Here is a 27,940-nt window from a genome sequence, read left to right as displayed (position 1 = left end):
CTGCACCGAATGCTCCTTTTATCAACCCAGGACTGGGGGGATTTCCACCCACCCAGGGCCACAGGAGGGCTTTGGAAACTGCAAATGCTATGCTGGTGACAGTGGCATTTGCCACTGCTGGTGATTAGGAGGGTGGACCCTGGTGCCAGACTACCAGGGCAAAACCCCAGCCTGGCCTCAGTTCCTCATCTGTGACACAGGGGCACACTGCTTGCTGCAGAGGTTATGTTTGCAAAGCTTTGAGAACAAAGCACAGTAGGTAGAGCTCCAGAGAAGGGTGAACTCTCCCTGTGGCTGGCACAGTGGGGCCCCTTATCCACAGGGAACAGTCAGACCATAACAGTGAACATGGCAGGTACCAAGCCCTGTCCACAGGTCAAGAGCTTGCACCTCCCCACCTCACGGAAGCCCTTGGCAGCTTCTCCGTGCACACATCCCAACAGCCAGCATCACTGCTCTCGCAGTCTGGACCATCACTAAGTAAGACCAGAAGCTCTGATCGTTGCCATGGCAACCAGATGACGTTCAGGCCCAGACGGCATACAGCGTGCACACATCTGGGGCTGGAGAACAAGCCATTCCATCAGGTTCCTGAGGACGGAGCAAAACTTAGAATGTACAAATTATTATTTATTTCTGGAATTTTCCATTTAATATTTTCAGGTGGTAGCTGAAATCTCAGAGAGTGAAACCTTAGAAAAAGGGGGGACCACCATACTACCTTCAGCACCATGACAATCAACCTGCCGGCTCCAGGTCCCCACTCCCCTCCCCCACCCAGACTCCCTGCCCCAAGCTTCAGGTTCATTCCACAGGGACACCCTGAGCCCCCGCAGGAGAAGCCATGTGGGCCATTTCTCCCCCAGCCCGGGTCTGCTGGGTGCCGGGCTGCACAGGCTTCCACGGGCCTGGCAACCGACTGACTTCAGTGGGCCTCCCACAGGGCAGGACCCCCAGGAAATGCCTTTGACTCTGACTTTTCAGTTGAGAAAAGCCACTCCAGCTCTTTCCAAGGACCCAGAGTGTCTGCGGCAAAATCGTCCTCTCCCCTGTCCACATCACCCTCTCAGGGGACCCCCACGGGAGAGCGGTGACCCCAGGAACCTTCCACCCAAGGCCTTGGGCAATGTCTCTGGAGTAAGATGAAAACATGGGTTGAAGATTAAGCTGCCTTGCCCCAGCTGCCCGGGCACAGGCTGGAAAATGTGTTTGCCTGGCAGGGCCTGGGGCTGGGCAGAAACTGTGTCCAGAGATTGGGGGGGGGGGGGGGTCCTAATCCTGGATCCGGTAAGATTTGAGCAAGATCAATGAGGAGGCCAGAGCTGGAGCCAGACTGAGAGGGAGCAAACATGACAGGCAAACAGATGGACAGACACCCACCGTGTGCGAACAGGGAGGGGGCAGGGAGGCCGAGACCAGCCTGGCAGAGACTGAAGGGCAGGCAGCGGATGGACAAGGAAGGAAAAACACAGACCCGCCCTTTCCTGCCTCTTGTGAACCTGTTCAAAGCACCGGCCTCTCCCGCCCCGCCTGGTGAGGAAACAGGTGCTGACTGCTCCCAGGGGTAGGGGGTGGGGGGCCAGACTTTCTCTCTCACTTTCCCCTGGGCCACTTTCCCACTCCCTGGGGACAGCAATGGAGCTGCCTGCTGGAGCCCTGTGTCACCGGCAGAATCGGCGGCCACTATCCTGGGCCAGCCACGGAACGGGAGCAGAAGCAGTCTTTATTGAGCACCTAATGTGTGCCAGGCATGGGCTGCATGCCTGTCTCCCGGCCAGTCAAAGCAGCATGTATAGAGTGCCAACTGCATACAAGGCTGTGAGCACACAGCAACGGACGGACACAAATCCCTTGTGCTGGGGGAGCTGACAAGCTGGTGCAGGCGGGCTCCTGAACAAGGTTCCTAACCGCAATGCAGTGCAGCAGAGGGTGGTGAGGGCGGGCAAGCAGAGGAAGGGGGAGAGCCAACACCTGAGTAGCGACCTGGGCCAGAGAAAGAGCCTTGCTGGCATCTGTTGGAAGAGCATGCCAAGGGGTGGGAACAGCAAGTGCAAAGGCCCAGAGGCAGCCTCGTGTGTGCAAGGCCCAGCAAGAAGGTCAAGTGGCTGTGACAGTGAGGGAGGGAGACAGCAACCCGTGTAGGGCCGTGCAGACCAGTGGGTACACCTCGGCCTTTGCTCCATGTGAAGTGAGCAGTTGCTGGAGTTGTGAGCGCAGATTAATTAGATACACTTGTCACCTTGCTCGCTGACAACCGCATGGGGTAGGTGCTGTTGCTAACTCCCATGCTAAAGAAGGGAAAGCCAGGACCAGCAAGGTCAGACAATGTATTCAGGGTCACAGGCCTGGGGGGTCGGACAGCCGGTATCCAAGGCGGAGGTGGGTTCCAGCGCACGTATGGGAAGCTCAGATAGGGAGAGGTCGCTGCCCATCACCTGGTGACTGACAGCCTGCTGGAAGATCGCAGCCCCTGGCCGCAAAGCAGGGGCATCACAGACATGAAGACCCTACAGCCTGGAGCCGGCCGGAGTCCCTCGTGGAGCCTGACCCCAAGCCTCCGGCCGGAATGCCAAGCCAGTCCCTTGTGTCCTAGCCCCTGACTCTGCAGCCCAGAAACAGCGCTCATGACAGAGGCCAGACACCTGGCTTCTGCCTGGTGATCCTTCCACGCTGGACCCTCAGCCTCAAGCCGCGGCCAAGGACTCTGTGTTCTCAGCACAGGGTGGTGGTGCCGCTGGAATGAGGAGAGAGGGCGCTCAGCCCTCCCCACTGCCCTCCACGCCCCCCTCCCGCCCCCAGTGTCCTCGGCAGCCCCACAGATTCCTCACTGGCAGCTCCCAGCCAGGCTGCAGTCTGCGCCCAGCTCCTGCTGTGGTCGGATGACCCTCGCCTGGGCTCTGTGCGAGTGACACTGCACATCTGGAGGAGCGCAGCCGGGCGAGGGCACCCCTGCAGAGAGGGCCAGCAGTCCGGCAGAACCTAGGCATGAAGGGCCCCCCCATACCAGGAGGGAGTCTGCGAGCCCTGAGCGCTCCTGTGCCCTCCCATCACCACCCTGAACAGGGAGGGAGGGCCAGGCACTTTGGAGAGAAACTGAGGTCCAGAAAGAACCAGGGCAGGATCGTGTGTGTCAGACCAAAAGGAGACTGGGTGACCCAGTGGAGCACCCAAGGTCTGGGCTGACAAGTAAGGGACCTAGGACCACCTGGGCCCCTATGATACCTTCGCCCCAGCCACAGACTGCCCCTAACATCAAGACCCCCACAGGTACTTCTATGAGGCCTAAAGTGTGCTTCCTCCCTGTTACAACCTGCACACACGCACATGCACACATTCACACACACTCAGGCATATAACATACATGAACATACACATATTTGTGTGCACACACTCATGTGTGTATGCACACATGCACAGGCACATACACACACACGCACACGCATGCAGGTGGGCAGCCTCTTCCCCACCACAGCGGCACATCAGGCCTCTGGAGAGTGTGGAAGTGGGAGGGAGGCAGGGAAGAAAGCTCCCTCACTCGCAGGCAGCCCAGCTGGGATCCGTCTGGAACAGGGCCCTCTCCACAATCCACAACTCACAGGGGTCCTGCCCCTGTCCAGGCCACTCTGGCAGCCCCAGGAGGAGGAGGGAGGGGCAGAGGAGCGGGGGTGGGGGGAGTGGATAGAGAACAGGAGGGCAGAGGTAAGCCCAGGAATTTAGAGGCAGGACAGGGGTCACCTGCATGTAAGAGACACCCCAGGTGAGCAGCTCTGGGGGTCATGTGGTCCATCCCCCTGCCTCCTGCTCAAGGGCCCCTGACCCAGCCTCAGCCAGGTTAGGGAGATGTCACAGCATCCCTGGTCTCAGAGCTCTGGAACCACAGGCACCTGGCCAGGCCTGGAGACACACGAGATGCCCTTTTATGGGTGTCTTAAAGGCTCAAGACAGGAATGAGCAGGCCCTGCAGCTCCTCAGGGGGGACCTTGCGACTCGTTCCCTGCCTTCAGGGCCAGCTTCAGCCCAGGGATGTCCACCCTCCCCCTCCTAACACACTTGGGCCTAAAGCGAGCTGCCACAGCTGCGGACAGGGCCCAGGACACAGGAGAGGGGGCCGGTACTCACCACCAGTTCATGGCTGGATGGAGGAATGCAGGGGGCAGCCACCTGTGGGAGACACAGAGAAAGGGCAGGTTAGCATCCCCTGCAGCCTTCTGGGAGCTGCACGTGCCCCCCACGCCCTTGTGAGACACCCTCGCCCATAGGGCACACTGAGACCTGTAGTGAGGGCAGAAGAGATGTGGCGAGGGGAAAACACTTGGGCCTGCGGCAGGGGCGCGAGAGGCAGCTGAACTCCGTAAAGCCATGCAGCCGCTGACCAGCTGCAGGTCAGCACACGGCCATCCTAACAGCACGGTGCTAAGAATCGGCAGCGTTTCTACTCTGCCCTGTGTCCTGCAACATGATAGAAGCGGCTTAAACTGTTGAAAAGCGGTGACAAAGACCCACTAGGAAAGGAGAAGTCGGCGCCCGCCGCATGCTCCCCAGTGCCCAGGAAAGTCCCACAGTAGAGGGGGCCACAGGCTTGGGCATTTTCAAAGCTCAGGCCCAAGGGGCAAATGCACCGCCTACGGGTGAACTAGTACCTTCCTCAAGTTCAAGTTCATCATCCTCACATCTCGCTCGGATAGGGAGCAGGAGATGGCAGCTAGAGCCTCCACACAGAGCGGGGCAGGGTGGGTTCAGCGGCTCCCTTCCCTGAGAAAACACTCCCCTGGCAGGCGGGGCGGCCAGACCATGGCCCTGGCAATCAGCAGGGGCATTGACCACGGCCTCGGCGCAAGCCTTCTGCAGCCGGGACAGGTTTTTCTTGGAGCCCAGTCCTCAACCTTGGCTGCAGTTCCCGACCCGAACACCAGGCAAGGGGCCCACAGAGGGGACAGAGTGGGTGGGGGGACTCTTTCTTGGGCATGAGGGAGTCTGGGCACAAGCTGTGGATGGCCAGAGGGCAGCAGCCTCCCCAGGCAGTGGACAAGACCACCCTGCCCACAGCCCCCTGCAGCCCCCGGGGCTGGACCCTCCCTCCACCCCTGCTAGTCCCGTGCTCTGGGGGATTTCACAGGCCAACTCTGAAGGGGTGGCAGCCGGTGCATCAGCCTCTCTGAGCCATCTGCCACGACAGGGCCCCTCCAGCAAAGAGACCTGGAGGAGTCCTGACATCCTCGCCCTTTACTTCATATGGGGACAGGCATGGGGAGGTGTGGGTGGGGTCGCAGGTGCACTGCAATGGACAGGTGGCCCCTGACTCTCTCCCAGACCCCCCAAAGCCAATGCGCACAGTGAGGCCCACGTGTCCTGAGCCCAGGTCCCTTATCTTGAGAAAGCGGCACCCCTGAAAGAGCCGGGTTTGCAGGGGCCTCCCCAGGGACCTGCTGCCCCCCAGAGGCCTCCTCGCCTTGGTCACAGCTGTGCGTTCCAGCTCCAGGCCGCAGCCCGCGGGCTCTGAAGTGCATTTCAGTGTTTCTTGTCTCCCTCCTTTTTTTTTTTTTTTTTTTTTTTTAAAGCAGAGAAACGCTTCCTTAAAAGGCTGTCTCCTTCCCTCAGGCACCCTGGCCCTCGGCCACCATCTCAGGAGCCTGGAGCGAGCCAGGGGACACCAGGGCTTCTTGCTACTCCACAGCCCGTGCCCACTGGCCCCGCGCCCTGGGGGTCAGCAGTGGCTGGTGGCACAGGGTTCCAGGGCTTGGCCCCAGGCAGGCAGCCCGGGAAGCCTGCTTACGGCAACCCCGCCAGCCCCGGCGTGCCGAGAACAGCCCGGGAAGACGTCAGACACTGCCAGGGCTGATGCCCCGGCCCCCGTTCCAAATGACAGCACAGCAAGAAGGTCCCAGTAGCAGAGTGGAGTAGGCTCCCTTCGCACCTGCCCTACAGCACGCACTGCTCTCAGCACCCTGCGTGGCCTGGTTCCGTAATTCCCACAACAACCATCCTGCCGACGCAGTGGCCAAGGTACTAGAGGTGAGTAAGCCGGCCCCTGGGGCCAAGGTGCAAACCCAGCACTGTGCAACGCTGACTCACCGTAAATACTTCACTGTCACACAGCCAGCCACAACCAGGGCCACGGCACGCTTGTGCCCTGCACTGTGTCTCTCCTCAACCTCTGCTCAGACCCAGTTCATGTGATTCTGCCCATTTCACAGATGAAGACACTGAGGCCCAGCTCTGCCGTGAAGCGGTCTGGCTCCAAGGTGGAAGCTGGGACGTGAGGGTGTTGGCGGACCACCCCGGGACCCCTATCTGGCACTCATCAGCCCCTTAACCCCCACCTCCACCCAGCATCCAAGCACCCTGGACACAAAACAAGAAAGTACAGCCAGGAGACTCCCCCAGCACAGGAAGGCCTGAAACCACGAGGCAGCAGCCAGCTCAGGTGGGGAGCCCCCTGCACCACCCGGCCTCTGCTCTCCTCACAGCCTTCACTCTGTGCCTGTCCCCTCGTCCGGGACCCAAGGCCACACACAAGGGCTGGGCTCCACTTAGTCCAAACACCTAGTTCTGTTCTCCCCCGGGGCCTTTGCAGGTGCTGTGTTCCCACTGCCCAGAATGCCGCTGCTCCAGGAGTCTGCCAAGCTGTGTCCTCCCCATCTTTCTGGCTTGGGTGTAAACGTTACCGCCACAGAGAGGCCCTCCTGGACGAGGATCTACTTCATTACACACACACACACACACACACATACACACACCATCTCTCTCCTGCTCCCAAGGCTCTCCCCTCTGAGATCTAATTACAATTTGTAATTACAGGTATTTGTGCTTGTCTATAATCTGTTTCCCCCACGAGAAAGCAAGCCCCACAACAGTAGGAAGCATGCCTACTGTGTGCCTGGCCCCAGGCTGGGCCCTCCCTCCACAGCACACAGTAGGTGCATACTACATATCTGTTCAAAGAGTGAAAGTGACTCTGGGCTCAAGAGAGGCGCCTGCGGCCCCCCAGGCCTGGCCGTGAAGGACCGACTGCGCAGCAGGTACCGGGGTCTGAGGCCGCATCTCTCTGGGACCCTGCAATCCTGCTTTGTTCCCATTCACAGGTGAAGAAGTGGAGGTTCCCGCAGGTCGTGACCTTGCCAGAGCCGAGCGCCTCGGGCAGAAGTCTCAGTCTGTACTCTCCAAGCCCCGTTCTTCACAGAGAAAGGGAAAAATGCGGGCACCTGTCGGCGCACTGCCCTGCAAGCGACAGGACCTGGGTGGCACTCTCGTCACCAGGGCCCCGAGTAAGACCTAAGAGCTCGGCCTGGGTCACATAAAATCTCAGACCCCTGAACTTGTCTGGCCCCCCCACCAGAGGGGCTCTCCACACCCACACCCACCTGGCCCATGAGGCTGGCCAAGGCAGCCGGGACCCCAGCCCACACCAGAACCGTGTGAGGCTGTGTGGACAACGGTCTTTTTCCCTATCTCTTGCTGGACAGACCCTTTGGTAAAATGTCCATAACACAGAATTCACCATCGCTGAATGCACAACTCAGTGGTCTTGAGTGCATCTGCAGTGTTGGACCACCATGGCCATTATCCACCCCAGAACCTTCACAGCCTCCCAAAGGAGCCCCACACCTGCTAGGCAGTGATCCCCCACCCACCTCCCCCCACAAACCTGTCAGCTCCTTGTTCCCCATCTCCACGGACTTGCCTGCTACACACGCCTCACATAAAAGGATTCACATACTATCCGCCTGTTGTGTCTGGTTCACGTCACTTTAATTACAGGGCTGAAGGAGGTCTCCCCAAAGTCCTGTGTTAACGTCCTAACCCCTAGCACCCCAGAATGGCACTGCGTTTGGAGACGGGCCCTTTGAAGAGGGGATGAAGGTGAAATGCAGTCACTGGGGTGGGCCCTGGCCTCACATAGGCAGTGTCCACGGGACACAGACACACACAGGAGGGACACGGGGAGGAGGGCAGGCACAGACACTAGCACTGCAGACTAGCAGCCTCCAGCACTGTGAGAAAACACCTGTGTGTGTGTGCATTTGTGTACATGCATATGTATATGTGTATATGTATATGTGTGTCTATATGTATGTGTGTTATATGTATGTGTATGTGTGTATGTGTGTGATGTGTCTGTGCATGTGTACACGTCTTGTCAGCATGTATGAATATGTGTGTATGTGTATGTATCTATGTTATGCATGCTGCATGCAACTATGTGTATGTATGTGTATGTGTGTATGTGTGTGACATGCATGTGTGCACATGTATGTGCATGTATGTGTGTATCTGTTGTGCACGCTGCATCCACATATGTATGTGTATGTTTGTGTATATATGTATATGTGCATGTGTGTATATGCGTGCGTGTGTATGTATATATAAGTGTATGTGCATGTTATGTATGTGTATATGTGTATGCTGTATTATGTGTGCATGCGTATGTGTGCACATGTGTTTGTGTGTGCATGTGTATGTGTGCATGTATATATATGTGTGTGCATGTTTGTCTATGTGTGCTGCATCCATATATGTATGTGTATGTGTTTGGATGTATATTTATATGTATGTGTTTGTATGCATGTGTATGTGTGCATGTGTATGTGTGTATATGTGTGCATGTGTATGTGTGTATATATGTATGTGTGTGCACATTATGTATGTGCATGTGTGTATATTGTGTGTGCGTGTGTATATGTGCACATGTGTTTGTGTGTGCATGTGTATATATCTGTGTGCATGTATGTCTATGTATTCTGTGTGCATATATATGTGTATATGCATGCATGTATGTGTGCATGCACACTTTGCTGGGGCAGCACCAGCTGACAGGTGCACCTGGCATCATGTTTCCCTGATTCACCCAGATTGTACCAGAGTTTCCTCCCAAAATGCAATTCCACTGCACAGATACACCATGTTGCGGTTCCCGTGTGTCCACGTTCTCTCTTTTCCTTGAGAAGGCGCTGGGGTAAATGGCTTCCAAGAAGCTAAACAACTAAACAACTTGCAGGAAGTAGAAGAGTGAGCATCTGCCACGGCAGTACAAAAACTTCCACGTGAACCCCCTCACTCTCCAGGAGCACCCCGCGGGCACAGCTACCAAGTGACAGTGGCAGGACTGCCACCCAGGGCTGCCCAACTCACACACCTGCCTTTCCCTCTTGTAACGCAGCCTCCACGGCTAAACAAGGCAGTGGTGCTGGGGCTGGGACAGCAGGAACAACACTACCAGCAACAGGAGGGAGCAGAGGACAAAAGGCCACCAGGCCCCCGAGACCTAGGGCCCTACTCTCCCCCTCTGCCCCGACAGTGAAACTCCCACTGACGCAGACACCCAGGCCCAGCCTCAGCCTCCAGTTCTCTTCCCGACCCGGAACATGGAAGGATCCTCCCGCTATCCAAGCGGACCCCTCAGGCCCGCACCCTGCCTGCTATCCACCCATGGACTCTGCCCAAGGAACCTGCAGCCAGGAGGCAGACAGCTGCCGAGCCTCGCTCATGCCAGCAACACCAAAAAGGTCAGGAGCAGTCCAGATGAAGATCCATGCCTCCAAGCCTACAGCCAGGTGAGCCCTCACCTGTGGACAGCCCAGCACCTGGGAGCTCACATCTCAAGTTCACAGCTCTATCAAGAGGGCCCTGACCAGCCCCTATGAACCAGAGAAGGAGGTCCAGCCGTGTGGACCAGCTGTGGGCCCGGAAGCCAGGAAGGAGGCAGGTGTCTGGTCAGACCAGAGGATGTGTAACAGATCAGAAGTTGCCAAAATGCCAAGGGGATGGTGGTGGCACAAGGTCCAGGCCTGCCAGAGAGGGCCCAAGCATGGCTCCAAGACACCGGCCTCCAGGGCACAGCCTTGGGCCCTGGGCAGGAGGGCTCCCGGGGAGGAGTGGCCGCTGCCCTGGCTCCACTTCCACCCCAGGCCTGTGCCCTCCCCGCCGCGCACTCACTCACAGCAGGGCTGCTCCCGGCCTGCTTGGCTGTTTCCTTCCCTTATATAGAGTTCTGCCAGGCCCCGAAAGGAAGTGCATCAAGTTCCTGCAGGCAAGAAGGGGCCTGTTCCCAGGGACACTTGGAGCCAGGAGCAGCGTGTCCCAGCCCTGAGGCCCCCTCTAGAGCCGGGGGCAGCAGGCCTAGGGAGAGGACCAGGCCCTTTCCCTAAACCCAGCACAGGCTGGGACTCAGGACCTAGAACACACAGGAGACAGGAAGTCCCAGCGCACCAACCCAGGGCCCCAGTGCCAGCCCCCTCCCCTAAGTGGTCGTGGACCATGTCACTTGGGACCCCAGAGCCAGACCAGAAGCCCCCAGTGCTCAGCAGCCCTCCCTCCTCCTACGATCTTGGGTGTCACTCACCAGCAGCCACTCCATGCAGTTCTGCGGCCCAGCCTCCCCTCATCCTTCCCCCCCACCCCCACGCAAGAGCCATGCAGCTGGGTGAGGAAGGGCTTGAAGGTGTGTCCATGGAGTGTGGAGGTCACAGCAGCCCCGACTGGTTCGCAAGGGAGCTCACAGAGCATGCTGTGAGATAGGTGCCTCCCACCACGAAAGCCAGTCCCAATCAGAGCCTGCCTGGGACGCAGCCCACCTAGGAGCCCCTCCCACTTCAGAGCATCTTCTCTGAAGATCTGCACCCAGGGAATCCAAGCTGAGACCCAGGGGCCTGGCTCAGAGACCACGCTCAGTGCACACCCCACCCCCATGGAGCTGCTTGGGGGTGAGGTTGCGTGCAGGGCCAGACTGGCTGTGGGCAAAGGAAGGAGCAGGGCAGGTGAGCTTGGCGAAGCTGGACTGCGAACCCACCGGGTGCCAGGCCTCCAGAGCACAGGAGAGCCAGCCGGGGGCACGAGAGAGGCTGGGTGGCGGTGATGAACCAGACAGCTACAGCAGGGCAGCAGGGCCCTGGGCAGCACCCACACCCATGGTCCGGCCCATCCTCAGCCACCTGGAGGGTCCTGGCTAGGCACTGACAGCCACTCTACTCCCCTCCGCACTCCCCACTCTCCTACCAAGCCTGGCACCTCCTCCTCTTGAACGTGTCTCCCAGGCTCCCAGAGGCCCCTGGGTGGCAGGGTCCCCTTGTCCTTGACCCTGCCCCTCCACTCCCTTCCCTACTTGACCCCCAAGGGCTGCTTCTAAAATGCACATCTCACCATGGCACTCCTCTGCACAGCGTCGGCACCCGGCTCCCAGCTCCGTGGGACAAAGTCCAAATGCCCTAATACGGCCACCCCGGCCTTAGGGCCCACCTCAAAGCTGGGCTCCGGCCAAAGAAAACCACTCTCAGCCCCACGTCTGGTCCACACTGTGTACTCAGAGGTAGGGGTTATCAACCCATTTTACAGATGAGGAAATGAGGCCCCGAGAGGTCACGTCCACAGCCCAAGGGCATTCAATCAGTAAATAATAGAACTGAAACCAGAGTTCCGCTCTAGCGATGCCCAAAACCTCAGCTCTGCCCAGGACCACATGTCCTTGTCCACCACGAGGCCACAGGAAGGGTTTCATGGAAAGCAGTTGGCTGGGGAACTCAAGGTAGAGGGACAACTCGTCTCCCACTGTGCACGGCCTGGAGGGGCGAATGTTCAGAGGGGAATGCCTCCAGAGCTGGGGCCAGTGGCTGGAAGCCAGGAGACCAGCCTGGAAGCGGCGGCTGCCACAAACGTGAAAAGAGGCTCTGAACAGAGGACAAAGGTTAAGGGAGCACTTCCAGGGGACGAAGGAGATGGAGGAGCAGGGGAAGTGGGAGGTAAGACCCTCTGAAGGCACCGGCTTGGCCTGGAGCACTCCAGGGAGCCAGCCTCCGTGGGATGAGTGGCGGGGATGAACACACAGCTTGGAATGCAGGCTGCAGACTTCTCCTGACATCCAGAGAGCAGGAAAGCCCCACCCTTTCCCCCCGCCGCCCTGGCCAGGCCGGGAGCAGCAGCAGACAGGAGCACAGACTGCAGCACGGGGACACAGTTTCTAGGAAGTTCCTAGAAGAAGCTACGCAAGGAAAGGTCTGTGGGCTGTGGGCAAGGTCCTGCAGGAACCAGGGCCACGAGGAGGTGACAGGCCCCTCGCAGACAGTCCACATGTGGACCAAGCCCGCTGGGTGCCGTGCTCCCACCCAGGGAGGCGGAGAGGAGCAAGGACGGCCCACCCGGAAGGGAGGCTTGTCCCTCGGTACAGGAGCCAGCCCTGTAAACAGAGAGTACTGCCAGGCCCGTAACTGCCCGGATGGTGATGGGATCTGCGGAGCTATTATCTCCCTGGGGTTCCAACTCATCTGGTTTTCCAGAAATTATCCCCAGGGGGAGGCGGCCCTCACCCATAGTGCCCTCACGCCCCCACAGAGGGCATGTGTCCCTACACGAGAATGTGAAGGGACCAAAGTCTTTGACCCTGAGTTGTGTCAGGACAGTAAGGCAGGAAGGATGCATGGGAAAAGAAAAAAGGAAAAAAAAAAAAAAAACCTCAAAGAGCAGTGGGAAAACCCACAGAGGCTACGGTCCCAGGAACCGCCGCTGGGATGTGTCAGGCTGGCAGAGCGAAAGGGGGGCCTGAGCCAGGCCTGAGACCCAGCGCCCTGGGGCTGGGGCCACCCTCAAACCTGGCTCAGCTCCTTACAAACCAGAGGCATTCGCTGTCCTAGCTCCCAACCTCAAGGATGCCATGGACGGGCTGGGGCATCACCAATGGGATAACAGCTTTGGAGGGGACAAGGCAGCCCAAACTGGGCACATCCAGGGCCAGGTGCACAAACCCAGAAGGACACGCCAGACCCTCAAAGCCTCTCTACGGCCTTGCTGTTCCCTGAGCCCCCCCCCCCGCCCCGAAAGGTCACGCGTCTCCTCACCTGACTCCAGGCGGCTTCACACTGAACCCTAACCCAGCAGCAGGCAGCAGAGCCGGTCCCCTAAGCCCCTGACACCTTCTGCTTACAGATCCCCATTTCCAGACTCCTGAACACACCAAGAGGCCAGGGGGCTCCATTGACAGGACAATGGGAGGCAGGGGAGAGAAAAGGCACTGAGCTGGGCCTCGGGCATGGGCTCAGGTCTTGCCACAGCCCAGCTGCCAATTTCATTTAACTTCCCTGAGCCTGTTTCCCCATCAGTAAACAGGAGGTAGGGAGGCCCAGTCTGCAGAGAGGTCAGGAGGGCCAAGCCAAGTTGACAGATGACACGGATGGAAACATCTGGAACACAGAGCATGCATGGCAAATGCCCGTTCCCTTCTATTCAAGCACCTGCCGCACCTCCCGGACAACTCCCAGGTGTGTACCATGCACCGGGCTCAGCTCTGGGTCTCTTCTGCATCTCGGCTCACATCATCCTCACCTCAACCCTGTGAAGTGAGTTCTCTGCTTATCCCCACTTCACAGAAGAAGCAAGTGAGGCACAATAACAGAACGAGAGGAAGCAGGTGAGAGCCCACCTACCGTGAGTCAGCGAGAGCTGCAAACGCCACACCACGCAAGAGACCCCCATCCAGAAGCACCAGGTGGGTGTTTGGCCTAGCGGTTCAGAGGCCACAGCCTGCACCAGAGTGCTCGGGTTCGAGTCTCTCTCTGCTCCTGACTCCAGCTTCCTGCTCGTGCAGACCCTGGGAGGAGTCGTGACGGCTCCAGCGCTCTTCAGGTTCTCTGCTCCCTATGCCAGCCTGGCCCAGCCCCAGCCACTGTGCACATCCGGGGAGTGAACCAGCAGATGAAGCTCTCTGTCTGTCTGTCTGTCTGTCTCTCAAATAACTTGTGAGAAAGCACCTGCCTTTTTCTCTGAGCTTTCCACGCTTACCTGGCATAAGCTACGCTTATCTGAAAATTCACCCAAGTAGAAAACTGGCCACAGGAGGGGGCTGGCCTAACTGTTGTGCACAATTAGTTCTGGAACCCCATCTGCTCTGATGGACAAGGCTACACCAGGAGCCCCCGGAAGCAGCTCCAAGTTGCTCCTTTAAACCCATCTGTGGCCAAGTCGCAGGAAGCCCCTCTCAGTCCCAATTAGCCGGCAGCACAGACTTGAAGCGAGGCCAGCAGCATAGGCCCGAGGAGGCCTGGCTGTCACCAGCATTGTTCGGGCCCATCTGACGCATATCCACCCCCCTTGGACGTTTCCTTGTTCCTAGGGAGGACCTCAGAGATGCAAGCATCTGAAACCACCCGGGGGGGGGGGGGGGGCGGGGAAGCAGGCCAGGGCACAGTGGAAGACCCAGCTCCCTCAGGCTGGGAGAGACGCTACAACCATGTGCACACAGCACACAACACCCCAAGGCATACACCCGGTCCCCCACAAGACCCACATGCAAAGTCACTCCCTGGGGCTCAGGCCCCACCCCAGGCAGAGCCGCCCAGACAGGAACACACCAGCCCTGCCAACACACCCACAGGCAGGGGCGGTCAGCCTGGCTCTGGGCACAGCTGAATTCAGGAAGCTCCGGGGTGGGGGGAGGGCGGGGGAGCAGCAGGGCCGGGAAGTGGGGAGCCTGCCATGTGTACAGATGGGGAGAGGGGAGGACTCAAGCCAGCGGGCGGGGGTGGGGGCACAAGAGCTATCCTGGGTCCCGGAAGCACACATTCAAAGCTCCAAGTTCTTCCCAGAGTACCCACAGAAGCTGTGACAAATTCCCCTGGGACTGGCCTGTCCCACCTGGGCCCTTCCTAGCCATCCTTCCGGAAGCTCAGGTAAAGAAATAAGAAGCAGCCATGGAAGCTGAGGAGGAGGGGTCAGAAACAGAGGGGTAGGTGTACATGCAGGGTGGAGCTGAGAGGACAAATGACCCGAATATTTAATGGGGTGGAAGCAGGGGGAGTAGGAACGCCAGGGGTGAGGTGTGGAGAAGGGACTTCCGGGTTGTGGGTCCAGCACACTATTTGAACCCCTCCAGTGGGAATGCACACCAGACACATTGTCCCAGCTCAGCCTTTCAACGACAGGTACAACAAGCAAGCCCTTCTTTGCCCATGCAAGGCCCCTGAGAAGTAGCAAGCACAAGTGAATTGGCCAAGGTCACACACCTAAGAGTGACTGAGCAGGGACGGCCAGACTGCAAAATCTACACTGCAGCCAAGTCACCTCGACACCCGATAAACAAGACAAGCAGCTGTGGGGCCTAAGGGACTTGAAGTTCATGGATGGTGGGAGGGGCTGATGCAGGGGGAACAGAGGCAAACTCGGGGCGGGGCGCACAGCCAAGCGCCCCTGCTGGCCTGCAGCCCCAGCTCCTAAGAAGGCCAAGGACTGGGGAGCTCAGGCTGTGCAGTGACTCAGTGGCGGGGCCTCCGGGAGCATTTCTGCATAGTCTCGGAGCCACCTGCCCAGCAGAGACCGAGCCGTTACTCACAACTCTTAGTCACTCGGCCTCCGCGCCTCCGCCCCTAGCACATCCCTTCCTCCCACTCTGTTCCCCAGGGCGGGCTGAGGGGTGGCCAGCAGATCTGCCCAGGCCCCTCCCCCTCCCTTCCTGCCAGCGCATCCCCACCTGAGTCACTTGGACAGAGACGGGACATTCTGGCCCGCTCGGCCCTGACAGCTGTTGCCCACTGCTCATTCCAAGAAACCGAGCTGCCCGGAGGAGGGGTCATGGGCAAAGAAGCTTCCCATCCCGGGCTGGGACGGAGCTGATGGCATCTCAGCGGGCCTCCCAGGAGATGCCCTTAGATCCTCAGTCCCCCACTTTCATGCTGGACAGCTCACCAAAGACCCCCCCACCCACCCACCAAGCAGGAGCCGCTCTGTCTAAAAAGATCCAGGGACTTGGCAAAATTTCAGCAGTCCAACCTCTCATTTCCCAAATGACAAAACCAAAGCCCAGAGAGGGCGACTGATATGCCCCAAGTCACACAGCACCAATGGGGACTAGCAGGCCGCCCGACTCCCCTGCACCACACAGACCCCTGCCCTTAACACCCACTCTCGCGCCCTCCACGCTGCAGGTGGGAGCTCTGAAGGCGTGAAGGTGTAGACAGGAGCAAGGTGCTTCCGGGGAGGAACCAGGGTTTAACATCGGAGGGGCATCAGGCCGCCGGCTGCTGACTCAGGAAAGTCTGCCCAGGAGGTAGGGACCCCAGGATGTCCAGAAGCTCTGGAGCCAACAGGCCAGGCCCTCTGGCAGGAGCTGATGGGTGGGATGCCTGGGTCCCAGCTGGGGACTTGGGAGAGTCCTGGCCTCCTCTTGGATCACCTCTCCTCCCCAGCCCTCACTCCTCCCCGGCTCACCCCTGCTCTCCCAGGGCTCCAGCCTGGAATCCAGGCCTGGCTCCTGCCTCGGCTCCCACGCTCGGCTCAGCGCAGCCCAGCAGAGGAGCCACATGTGTGGTGGCGGAGGCAGCTGCGGAGCCACTGGCAGATTCTTTCCCTCCTCCTCTAGCCCTTGGGCTCTCCCATCCGCTCCTGGCCAGCAGCATTCATCTCAGCCAAGAAACCCCGGCTCCCAGCCCTGCTCTCTGCCCCTGCACCAGCAATAGTGACGATGACAACACTAACCGCAGGACGCACAGCACGACCTGCGTGCCAGACCCAGCTCCGGTTAAAGAAGCTGTCCACAGCTATACCGACTGCACCAGGTGGACGTGGGATTCAAACCCAGACAAAGCAGATCTCGACTCCCACCTCGACCGCCTCAAGGTGGGTCCTGGCTCCAGGAAGTGCAGCTCCTGAAATGCCCACTCTTTTGTCAACACACAGTCCCTAAGCACCTGCGACGCGCCAGGCACCTGGCCTTGGAGACACTCAACATTCCTCCTGGCTCTGGACAGGTGGCCCTTGTCCCCACACCCACCAGGCCACTTAGAGTCAGGCCAGGCTTCTCCACCCTGACTAGGGGAACGTGCCTATTCCTCATTCATTCATTCATTCATTCAACAAACAGTGAGGCTCACTGTGTCTCAGGCCAGATGGTCCAAGACGCCCCCAGAAGAAGCTTCAGTGTCTTAGAAATATCTGCCACCTATGTCCTATCGAGGTCCTGGCTGGTGGCCTGTCCCCAGGCCCTCCCCTGCCCAGGACAGCTGTAATCACCAGCTCATCATGTTCCTCTTATGCTAAAACCCTCTGCTGCTCCCTGTTAAACCTGGCCCAGAAAATCCTCCACCTGAGCCGTGCACACCTCCGGGATCTCTGCAGAGCCACCTTTCCCACACAAGCCATGTTTAAGGCACCACTGTCAGCTGGCCAGACGCTGAGCTGAGCGCTGTGTGCAAAGCATCTTGTTTCAGCCCCATCATAGCACTGGGGGTTGGACTATCACCCAGCTTACAGATGCAGCTACCGAGGCTCAAGCCAGTGTCACCCAGGGAGTGAACGGCAAGGCTGGGAGGGACGCTCCGGGTGGTCTGAGCTGGACCCCTTATTTTATGCATCCCTGCATGCAAGCCTCTGTGCCCTGTGCATGGCTTCCCCCATCTCGCAGGAAGCCTTAGTTCCCCTCACGAAACTCCTTTTCAACATGCAAGACCCAGCCGCAGGGCCACCGCTTTCCTCAGCTTCTCCCACTCGGCCCGTGGCCCTGAGCTGCTTCCCGCCTGACACTGCCACTGCACTTTGCACAAACCCGGTCCCGGTCTCGCACCCCTCCAGCCCCATACCTGGCACCCTGCCTGGCAGAAGATGGATGCCCTAAAAGGCTTTTAAAGTGAAGAATCAGGAGGTCCTGTGTGCCCAGCCAGACTCAGCTGCTTCCACGCAGCCTCCACAGTGGGCACACAGTGGGCACACGGACATAGCCCTGGAGGTCAGTGCACCCCTCCCTCCCCAACGACAGAGGGGCATCAAGTGCCCCCTCCCCGCTCACGTCCCTGAGTGGCAGCTTCTCTCCCCATGCTAGCCCCCCTTCCCAGCCTGGCCGGCCCCCACCAGACCTGCTGTTTCTGGGAGTCTCAGCCGGTGATTAGGGCCCTAATCAGCAGGACTTCCTGCCAGAGACTGCCAGAGGTGGGGGCGGGGCAGGGCGGGAAGCAAGGTCAATCCAAGGTGAAGTTGCGCAGCTGGGGACCAGGGGAGGCCCCGGTGAGAGGATGGCTGCCCATCCTTTCCAGGTGAGGACCCCAAGGCTGGGGGCAGGGCAGGGACTCAGCCAGGGCTGGACACGGATCTGCTCATCACTGAAGAGCACGGCTCTCCCACAGTCCTGGGCGAGCAGGACCCCAGCATAGAGAACCCCCCTCATGCCTCTCTTGAAGCCCCCTGCCCCGTGCCCCCACCTCTACCCCAGTCCCAAGCCCGCAGACTGCTCCCATAATGGGCAGCTGATTGCCTAGCTCTGGTCAAGGTCGCTGGTCAAAGGTGAGACCCATGCCTAGGTAAGCAACTGCCTGGCAATGGGGCAGAGGTGAGCAGGGGCTGAAGAGGGGAAGCGAGAAGGGGCGGGGCCAGGCTCAAGAACCCTCCCCAGCTGTCATCATCATCAATCTGAAACCTATTCTTTCTCCAAAAAAAGCTAATGCCTTTTGCAGCTGCAACTGGGCGGGCCAGGGGTCCGGAAATGGCGCTCACCCCCGACCCAGAGCAACCCCAGCCTCTCTGGGTGGGAACCAGGCAGGGTGGGGAGTGCAGCTTGGCAGGCCTTGAGGGCTGACCCCTGCTAATGAGGAATGTCAGGGGCACCGGAAAGCAAAGGACCCCAGAGCGGGGAAGAGGCCTGGATGCAGAGGGAGTATAGCCAAGGGCCCTCTCCCTCCCCCCTCCGCCATGGGTTCAAAGCTCCCAGCTTCCACGGCACACAGAAGGGCTGGACATGGTTCCCCACACCGCTACCAACGAGCGACTGGACGGAGCTGCAGCAGGAGGGCTGTGGGCTGAATTCCAGGGAGATGCAGAGGGCGGAACAATTTGCAGTGGTTATTTGGGGGCCCTGCTCTGCCACCCTGTGGGTGCAGCCCCTGGTCAAGAGCAGCCTACCTGGAGGTTTGGGCCAGGCCTGGGAGTCTCCGACTCAGGGACTCTCACTGGGGGATGGGACAGGATCCAGGAAGAACGGCTCAGGCTGGTTTATAATAATGCATGTTGTTTACAGTGATGGCCACTTTCTCAGAGTCCTTCATAAACAGAGAGCTGCACGGGCGCCCTGGGCAGGCAGGGACTCCAGAGGTCCCCCCTGCTCCCTGCCTGCCCCTAGCTGACTGGAGAGAGAAAGAGAGAGAAAGAGAGAAAGAGAGAAAGAGAGAAAGAGAGAGAGAGAGAGAGAGAGAGAGAGAGAGAAGAGAGAAGGGAGAAGGGAGAAGGGAGAAGGGAGAGGGGAGAGGGGAGAGGGGAGAGGGGAGAGGGGAGAGAGAGAGGGGAGAGGGAAAGAGAGGAGAGAGAGGAGAGGGAAAGAGAGGAGAGAGAGAGAGAGGAGAGGGAATGAGAGGGGAGAGAGAGAGAAGAGAGGGGAGAGAAAGAGAGGAGAGAGGGGAGAGAGAGAAGAGAGAGGGGAGAGGGGAGAGAGAGGGAGAGAGAGGAGAGGGAAAGAGAGGAGAGAGAGAGAGGAGAGAGGGGAGAGGGGAAAGGGGGGAGGGGAGGGGGGAGAGGGGAGAGGGGAGAGGAAGAGACTCCACTGGGCTCTGATGCTAGGACCCATTAAGGGCAAACGGGGCCCCCAACCACCACCTCCTCCACTCTCTGCGCTCTTGGAAGAACACCAGTAACAGCAGCAGTAACAACCATGAGCATTTAGTGAGCTCTTAGGAGTACCAGGCACTGTGCAAAGTGCTCTAACGAAATGCACTCATTTGACCTTGCTAGGAAGCAGGGCTTACTCTTATCCCAACTGACAGGGAGGAAACAGAGGCTCAGAGGGGTTGCGTCCCTTGCCAAGGCCACACAGCTAGTAAGTGAGCCGGACTCCAGGTGTCTGGCCGCAGACTCACATTCTCCGCCTCCCAAGCCCTCTCCCAGGCCCCGTGGAGAACCCTTCACCCATCCAGCAGTCCATTCATGGCCAGCAGCGCTCAGCCTGGCACAGCAAGGAGGGACAGGAGGTAGAGGGCAGGCCTGCCCTCAGGGAGCTTACACTCCAGCTCGCAGGCCTCTGAGCAAGCAGAAAACACGTGAGACTGGAGAAAGCTGAAGGGTCCCACGCTCTCTGCTGGAGAAGGCCCAGAGAGGTCCCTCAGGGAACTGGACCCATGACTGGGACCCCCACAGTGGCAGAAGGCAAGGACTCCACCCAGGAACTCATGGGACCCTCTCATCCCCAACCAGCTCCTGGGATCTCACCCTCTTGGGCCAGTCCCTCCTGCCTCCCACGCCCAGGCCTGAGCTCCAAGCTTGCAGCCCTAAAAAGGCAGATTACAGAGCCCAGACGAACCCTGAAGGAGGCAGCGCCAGGGCCTGGCTCAGGCCCACCTCCACCCCACCCCACCCTGGTTCCAACAGCCAACTCGGGGAGGAAAACCAGGTGGAGAAGAGTAAGAAGAGGGTCAAGGTCACCAAGCTGGGGCTGTCGGGCCTGGGGCGCAGCTGCACTGGGGAGTCTCAAGCCTCCTTGGGGTGGGAAAGGGCTTCAGATCGTCTCAGAGAGGGAAGGGTGGGCAGGGTGTGACCTTGCATAATGCAGGGATGCCTGGGGAGGTGGGCACGGCTGCAGGGCTGGCAACCCTGCCACCCCCCACACCCTCGTTCCAGCTGGCTTGCACCCATACCTCTGCATGCCTAATAGCTCTGGAAAGCTAAGAGCCAGCCAGGAAGCCACTGAGCCAGAGGCCAAGGTGGGGACAAAGTGGAGACCCACTGCCACACCTGCTTCTGATTTGCTTTTCGCAGGGTCCAAGAACTGGGAGAGCTTTCCTGCCTGTCTCCTCTACTCCCTTCCCCCCTGCACACCCCACAGCTGAGCCTCAGTTTCCCCTTCTGGGGTCAGAGAGACTCACAGACCCAGAAATAAGCCAAGAAGCTATGATGGCCTACAGCAAGGGCCTTTGCTGGCCACCCCAGCTTCTGGCCTGCTTTTCTGAGCTCGGCGCACACCCTGTGTCTCTTTCCTGCCCCACACAGCCCCCGACCATCACTGGTCTCCTTCAAACCAGAGCAGAGGGGCCTGATTCAGCAGCCTCGTGTAGTCCCAGGCTGGAGACACTGGAAAGGACTTTCCATCCATCAAAGCCAGGACTGCGGGAGGGGCTGCCCTGACCAGACACAGGGGGTTGACAGGGATGACCCCAGGCTCCTAGCTGTGACCAGGAGGAAAGGAGTCACAGAGTCACAGGACATCTGCAGGGGGAGGCTGGCTGGGAGAAGAAGGACAGAGCCCCCAGCCCACTCTGGAAGCCCACCTGGACCTCTCCATCTCGGGAACCCCAAGCCTTTTCCGCAGGTGGATCTGGGAAACCTGTAACCCCACCCCCACCCTGCCTCACCTCTGTCTGCCCATCTGGAGCCGGACAGGTTTGAGAGGCCAGAAGGGAAGGGCCCTGCTCCTCCCTCCCCACCCCTCCTGAGAGGCCCCAAGAATACCGCCCTGGGCTTGTGTATACCCCATGTTAGTGACACCCCAACAACCCCACTTACTGACAAACAAGAGCCATGCCTGGTTCTCTGCATCTGGGGGCGTGGCACAGCCCCCTGCCCACCACCTCCTTCTCGGGAGTCCAGATGTGGCAGGGGCTCACACTGTCCAGCGCCGCAGCACTCTTCCCTCACCCCTAGGCTTACACACCGGCCCTGTGTGCCCCACACAGGCTGGGATCTGCGTGCTTCTGGTACCCCACACACACCCCGTTTTGCAGGGTGCCATGCAGCCCTGTCAGGCCAACCAGCAAGCAAGGGCTGAGCGTGCCACTGAGGCATTGGAAGACTCTCAGACTCTATGGGAGGCACCAGAGACAGTGCAGTGCATGGTGGCGTAGGAACACGTGCAAGGGCAAGTGTCGGGGGCCCCTGTGAGTCCCGCCCATGCCCACGCCCCGGGGCCAGAGGCCACAGCTTCCTGCTCCCCCATTCCGGTGTCAGAGAATTCCCCGACTCCAAGAATCCCAGGCCCTCAGCGTCCCCAGAGACCTTAAGGGTCAGCCCTGGAACCACAGCCCAGCACAGGAATTCTTCCACACTGCTGTCCAGCCCATCTGATCTCCCCCTCAAGACGGCAAACTCACCACCTTACAAGGCAGGCTGAGCTGAGCTCCCACCTCTGGGCGTCCCCTTCCTTCAATCCAACAAAAGCCCGTCTGCCCTCCTCGCTCCCTGCTCCTATGTCAGGGGAAGTAAGACACCACTGAAGGGTCCAGAGTCGAAGCCACCGTCCGTCAGTGTCCTGAAGACAGCCCCCAAACAGGAACCTCAAGCTCCTCTGCCCTCAGCCCAGCCCCACCCCAGCCAGTGCTGAACCTGGCCACCTCCGTGGGAGATTCTGACAGCGGGGCTTTGAGGGAAGTGAAGTATGTAGAAGTACAGGATGAGAGGGGATTGGCAGGCAAAGCCAGAAGAGTTCTAGGCTAGAGGTTTGCAAGCAGAGGGTCCCAGGTTGCCTGGTCTACCACCCAAGAATTCTCAGCTGCAGATCAAAGTCCTGGCTCCCCAGCCCCTCCTCTCCATGAGCAGCAGAGTCTATGCAAACCCCAAGCTGGGATCCCGATATCGATTCCAGCTGCAGCTCTCCCACCTGACTCCCCACCCCTCCTCCGTCCCTGGTCAGAGGCGTGGGGGCCCAGGGTCTCTCAGCTGTAGCAAGCCTTGAGGTCCTGGGGGAGGACTGAGGTGGGAGATAACAGGAGTAGCTGCCAGCTGGCCGGGGCAGGAGCCACCGAAGGCCAAGTAGTCAGCATGATGGTTCCCCCTCCCCACCCCAGGCAGCTTCGGGAAGGGGAAAGAGTGCCCCCAAAACATACCCTCTGCTCTGCCACATGGAAGGGTTAGCTGCCCCCAGCTCCCACTCCTGTTCCCTCCCTCCTGGCTCCCCAGTCCCCAGTCCCCACTCCAGCAGCAGCACCCACCCTGTCCCCTGCCCTCACCCCATAGCCCAGCCCAACAGCACAGCAGCCTTTCCTCCATGCCCCCTCAGCCACCCCCTCCCAGTTTCCTCTTCCAGGACAGTGGCCAGCCCAAAGACATCTGGGCAGGCAGTCCTGGCCTGTGGCCTGAATGGGGGTGGGGACTGGGGGGGCAGGCACTGGGGTGAGCTCCGAATGACTCTCCAACTTGGGACAGGGTAGCAGGCGGGCATCAGAGGCAGGGGAGAGAGGAAGGAGAAGGAGGGGGTAGCAGCTGCCCCTGTCTGTTCATTAACCACCTGGATTAGCCATTTCTGCCCAGAGGGGCGAGGAAGGAGCCAGAGCTGCTGGTTGGGGGAGGGCGGCAGGGGGCACTTGTGCCAGGCTGTGCCCATGGGCAAAGGAACATGGACCCCAGGGGAGCAGAGTGGGAAAGCACCTTTAACTCTGGCTCTCCCAGGCCCACCAGACCCACCCCTGCAGCACTGGTCAGTCTTTGGGGAGCAGAGAGAGCCCCAAAGGAGGAAGAAGCTGCCCAAGAGCAGCTCCAGAGAGGAGCAGGGGAGGAAACGGGGAGTGTTCTCAATGTGGTCCTCTCTCCCAGGCCACAGCAGGCAGGGAGTGGAAGAGGCCCCCTAAGCTTCCCCCTCCCTCGTCCAGCGGGCTGGCCTCAGTCCCAAGCAGCCATTGACACCAGCAACCTCCCCAGCAAACACAGCTTCTGACTGGTCGCTGAGTGTCAGCACAGGGACAGCCGCACCCCAGGCATCCCTGCCAGAACCACAGAACAGCGAGGACTGGGGACTGACAGGTTGGTCCTCAGGAGCTTGCCTAACCCAGAGACATGTGACCAGGCGGGGCTGAGTGCACCTGCCCTCACTGACACCCTGATCGGTAGTCTTAACAGCATGGGTATAGTGGCCCAACCGCACCTATACACACACACACTCACTCACCTTTCCGGCACAGGAGTCGCTGGCTGGGGTGCGTGTCTGGACCAAGGGGCTCAAAGGACAGGAGCAGTGGGCAGTGGCAGGGGCAGCAGCTATGGCTGGTAAGAAGCTGGTGGTCCAGACGAAGGCAGTGAGTGAGTCTCGTGCCCAGGCAGGGAGCAAGGGGGGAAGCAGAGCTGGTCCCAGGGCCACTGCTGGGAGCAACTGAGCAGCGGAGGACGCTGCTGGCCCGGCTCCCTCCTGGCCAGCCAGTGGGGCGGGCAGGCAGCGCACCGCCTCCTTCCCGGAGTCAGCCAGCAGCCGCCGCCCCCCACCCCGCTGGCCTCCGCCTCCTTAACCCCTGCAGCGCCCGCTCCGACAGCCTCCCACCAGACTAGGGCAGGACGCAGGCACCTAGGGCGGCAGCAGCCTGGGAAGTCTGGCCTGCCCCTCCTTCAGCCACTGGCCCAGCCACCTCCCTGGAGACCCGAGGGGAGAGGCCCTAGCAGGGGAAGCAGGCACAAAGGAGACAGGATGCCACAAGGTCTAGGACCGGCAGAGGAAACCTGGCTGCAGAGAAATGGCCAAAGGGCTGCTGGCCAGCACCGATGTGTAGGGTGATGATGGTGATAACAATCATATTAGCATCGGACAGCAGCCCGCAACTTTGAGAGGGGATTCTGCATTTTGATATTTCCAGTACATACTGTGAGTGGAAACCAGGAGTGCAACTTCTGAACCTGTTTGTGTTTATGTGTCGAATGTGGGCTAGCCATCCCTGCTCTCCTCTCTGGGCTGAGTTAGGGCATTCCTGACTCTGTATTCAAAAGTGACTGGATGTGAACTCTAGTTCATGAAATGCATGTGTCAACCCTCTGTGGAAAAAAAAAATGAATGGATGATGGACAGATGGGTGATGGATGGATGGATGGATGGATGATAGATGGATGGATGGATAGATGGATGGATGACGGATGGATGGATGGATGAATGGATGATAGGTGGATGGATGGATGGATGACGGATGGATGGATGGATGAATGGATGATAGGTGGATGGATAGATGGATGGATGACGGATGGATGGATGGATGGATGATAGGTGGATGGATGCATGATAGAGGGATGAACGATGGATTGGTAGATGGATGGATGATGGTAGATGGATGGATGTATAATGGATGGATGGATGAAGAGGTACTGGGTTTGGAAATGTGACAAAGCAAATATGTAACAGTGTTCATTATAGAATCTAAGCAGTTTGCCACATAAAATTGTTTCAACTTCTCTCTAGGTATGAACCTTTTTATAATGAAAACAAGTGATGAAGAAGGTGTAGAGCACAACATAAATGACAAAGACAACGAAGCAGACAGGATTGTTTTTGAAAGTAGAGGGAAAAGTCATTTGCTGCACAGCTCCTAATGCCAGCTGCTTCCAGAAAATTCTCTCTCGGTCATCAGATCAGAGTGACTTGATCTTTCTCTCCCTCTAGCCTCAACTTAGCATTCCCCCTTTTCACCCCATCATGCCCTCGTCCCCCCCATCGGCAGTCAGGGAGCAACCCAACAGCCAATGTCTGTGGCTCCTTCTCCAGCCGCCACTCTTGGTACAGTGGTCTCCTCCTCTGAACACCCATGGCTCATGTCCATCCCCAAGGCAGCCTGGGAAGTCTGGCCAGCACGGATGCTTCCGTAGCTCCCACTTGTTGAGCAGTGAAAGATTCTATCCTTCTTTCTCTGGCCCCTCCTGCTCTGTGCAGTGCCCAACACAAACTTAACACATAGTAGATTCTCAATAAATGTGGCCTGAAGAAACGCATCGCAGAGAGATGGACGGGTAATTAATAATTGAACAGAGGGCATTTTAAATGCGTAATACTGCACAAGGCTGTACCAAGATAATTATAGACGGATTTTTATCTTGGAAGCCAGTTAATCGCAGGCAGAGGAACCGCCTCTGCTAGGACCCAGGAATCATGCAACTCAGATGCATCAGAACCTCTCCAAGGTCTGTGCACAACCAGGGGCCCTGAAGAAGCCTTGGGAGGTCACACTCAGCGTCCTCCACCCCAGCCTGCCTGCTCCAGCGCCACCACGAACTCAGCACATCCCAGAAACCACAGCAACAGGAAGCCAGGAAGCCAAAGGACTTCAGAGAAAAAGAGCAGCCCCCTCTTCATTTCCAAGACCCTGGCCCAGGGTCAGTCTCTCTCTCTCTCTCTCTCGCTCTCGCTCTCTTGCTCTCTCACTCTCTCTCTCTCTCTCACACACACACACAGACTCAGGATTCCCAGGGTTTCCCATCACCCATCCCCGCCTCCCCCCCCCCCCCCACTTCAGCCAGCTCAGACCCCTTCCCCTCCCCCTTCCCTCACACACCCAAGGACAGGCCTGCACATCTGGTTCCAGTTGTGGTTGGTCCATCCAGGGGTAGACCTGGGGCTTTCTCATAAAACTGAGTGAGACCAGCCTTGGAGCCTGGTGGAGTAGGGGGAGGGGGAGGGCAGGCTGCTGAAAGGTGGGGGAGGGAGAGAGGATGACAGCAAGAGTCAGACACAGACCCCAGGAAGTGGGGGCGGATGCCTATGTCCCATGACCAAGTGCCTGGTTCAAGTTCCAGCTTCTGATCCAGTTTCCTACTGATGTGCACCCTGGGGGCCATGGGGATGGCTCAGGTAGCTGGGTCCCTGACACCCCACCCTCGTGGGAGACCTGGGTGGAATTCCTGGTTCCCCAGCTGTGTGTGCATAGGACATTCTCTCTCTCCTCTCTCTCTCTCTGTCTCTATCTCTCTCTCTCTCTCTCTCCTTCACTGTCTTTTTCTCCCTCCTTTCTCCTCTCAATAAATTGTTTTACACGACCCAACAAAGGGGCCAAGCAGTGCCTGGCATCCAGCAGGCACTCAGTGGCCACTTGTGAGCTGCAGAGACAGACGGTAGGGAAGGCGGCAGCGAGAGAACAGGACAAAGCGAGGGTCAGAAAGGGATCCTGAAGGAGGAAAGAGACGGAGCTGGGGGTGGCAGGCAGCAGCGCACAGCGACAGAGAGGCCATTGAGGCGAGCGGGGGATGAAGCGTGTGTGCAGGGGCCAGGTGCTGAGGTAGGCACTTCCCCTGGCACGGGAGGGGGCGTGGCAGGAGCGGGACAAGGGGCACGGAGAGGCCGAGAAGAAAGGGTCAGGATGATGGCAAGAGAAAGCTGGGGTCAAGGCTGAGGGTGCGGAATCAATGCTCCCCTCGCCTCTTGGTGGCCAGGGAGAGGAAGGGGTGGGCGTGAGCCCAGAGAGGCCTGTGTTTGTTCTATGTTTCATTTTGATCAGCCTTCTCACCCCAGCCTCAGAGATGGGCTCAGAGCAATGAAGCAAAATCGCAGAGCAGCTGATGAGACAGAATTTGAATCGAGGTCTTCTACCCGTGTCACACGCCCCACGACGAGGCACTCTGGGCCCCAGTGCTCCCTCGGCAGGGCACCATGGCACGGGCCCCCATGTCCAGGGGCCAGAGGGAAACTCCAGCGGGAGTGGGGGCGGGAGGGGAGCTTGCCAGATCTTCCTCTGATGCGGGAACTGGGGCACAGGGACAGTAACTAAGGGAGTTGCTGGAGTCACCCCTCCCGAGAGTCATCTCCCACACGCTCAGGCCCCAGGGTTGGGCACAGCTCTTGTCCCCTCCCACGAAGCCCCCAGGGAAGGGGCTCCCAGTGCTGCCAGGCCCCACAAAGCCAGGGAGCCAGGCCCTGGAGTCTCCCTAGGCAGGGGCAGCGTCTGTGCATTGGAGCTGCGCCGGCCGCCTTCTGCCCACAGCCCTCTCCCAAGGATGCTCCTCAAGCCCCACTTGCGAGGACTCCCTCCCATTGCCATCAACCTTGAAATCCAGGCCAGGAGCAGGGCCCTCCCCGCTCCACACCTGTGCACCCTCTAGCTGCGACTCATCCGCGTGCACCCATATCGTCTCCACTTGACAGAGATGGGCAGGTATCCAGCGCTTTGCTGCACACGCCCCCGGGGAGACAGAAGTGCTGGGCCGGCCACATTCCGGCTTCCTACTCACATTTGCACCACAGTAGGAGAGCAGAGGCTGGCCAGCGCAGAGGAAGCATGGGGCAAACTGCCTGCCAAGAGCCCAGCCCCAAGCCACACAC

The 27,940-nt window shown here is 59.1% G+C and overlaps 2 protein-coding genes across 26 annotated transcripts in view; one reads left to right on the top strand and one right to left on the bottom strand.

Annotated features, from left to right (window-relative positions):
- PNKD (PNKD metallo-beta-lactamase domain containing) overlaps positions 1-27,940 on the top strand; it is a 552,090-nt gene that overhangs the window by 230,117 nt on the left and 294,033 nt on the right. The window lies entirely within an intron of this gene.
- Positions 1-27,940, bottom strand: part of TNS1 (tensin 1) — a 212,395-nt gene that overhangs the window by 103,638 nt on the left and 80,817 nt on the right. For 20 of the 23 annotated variants that reach the window (XM_070070213.2, XM_051848187.3, XM_051848186.3 and 17 more), the window contains exon 4: positions 4,120-4,161. In XM_070070213.2, the coding sequence (XP_069926314.2) occupies positions 4,120-4,161 (42 nt within the window). Of the gene's footprint in view, positions 1-4,119; positions 4,162-23,824; positions 24,096-27,940 lie in introns of those variants that run through there. The other 3 variants (XM_051848204.3, XM_089329879.1, XM_089329880.1) reach the window with 3 other exon arrangements.

This window comes from Oryctolagus cuniculus, chromosome 3, assembly GCF_051225735.1.
Source record: "Oryctolagus cuniculus isolate XC-2025 breed Fujian yellow rabbit chromosome 3, ASM5122573v1, whole genome shotgun sequence".
NCBI classification, from domain to species: Eukaryota; Metazoa; Chordata; class Mammalia; order Lagomorpha; family Leporidae; genus Oryctolagus; species Oryctolagus cuniculus.
This window is presented reverse-complemented; position numbering and strand designations above follow the sequence as displayed.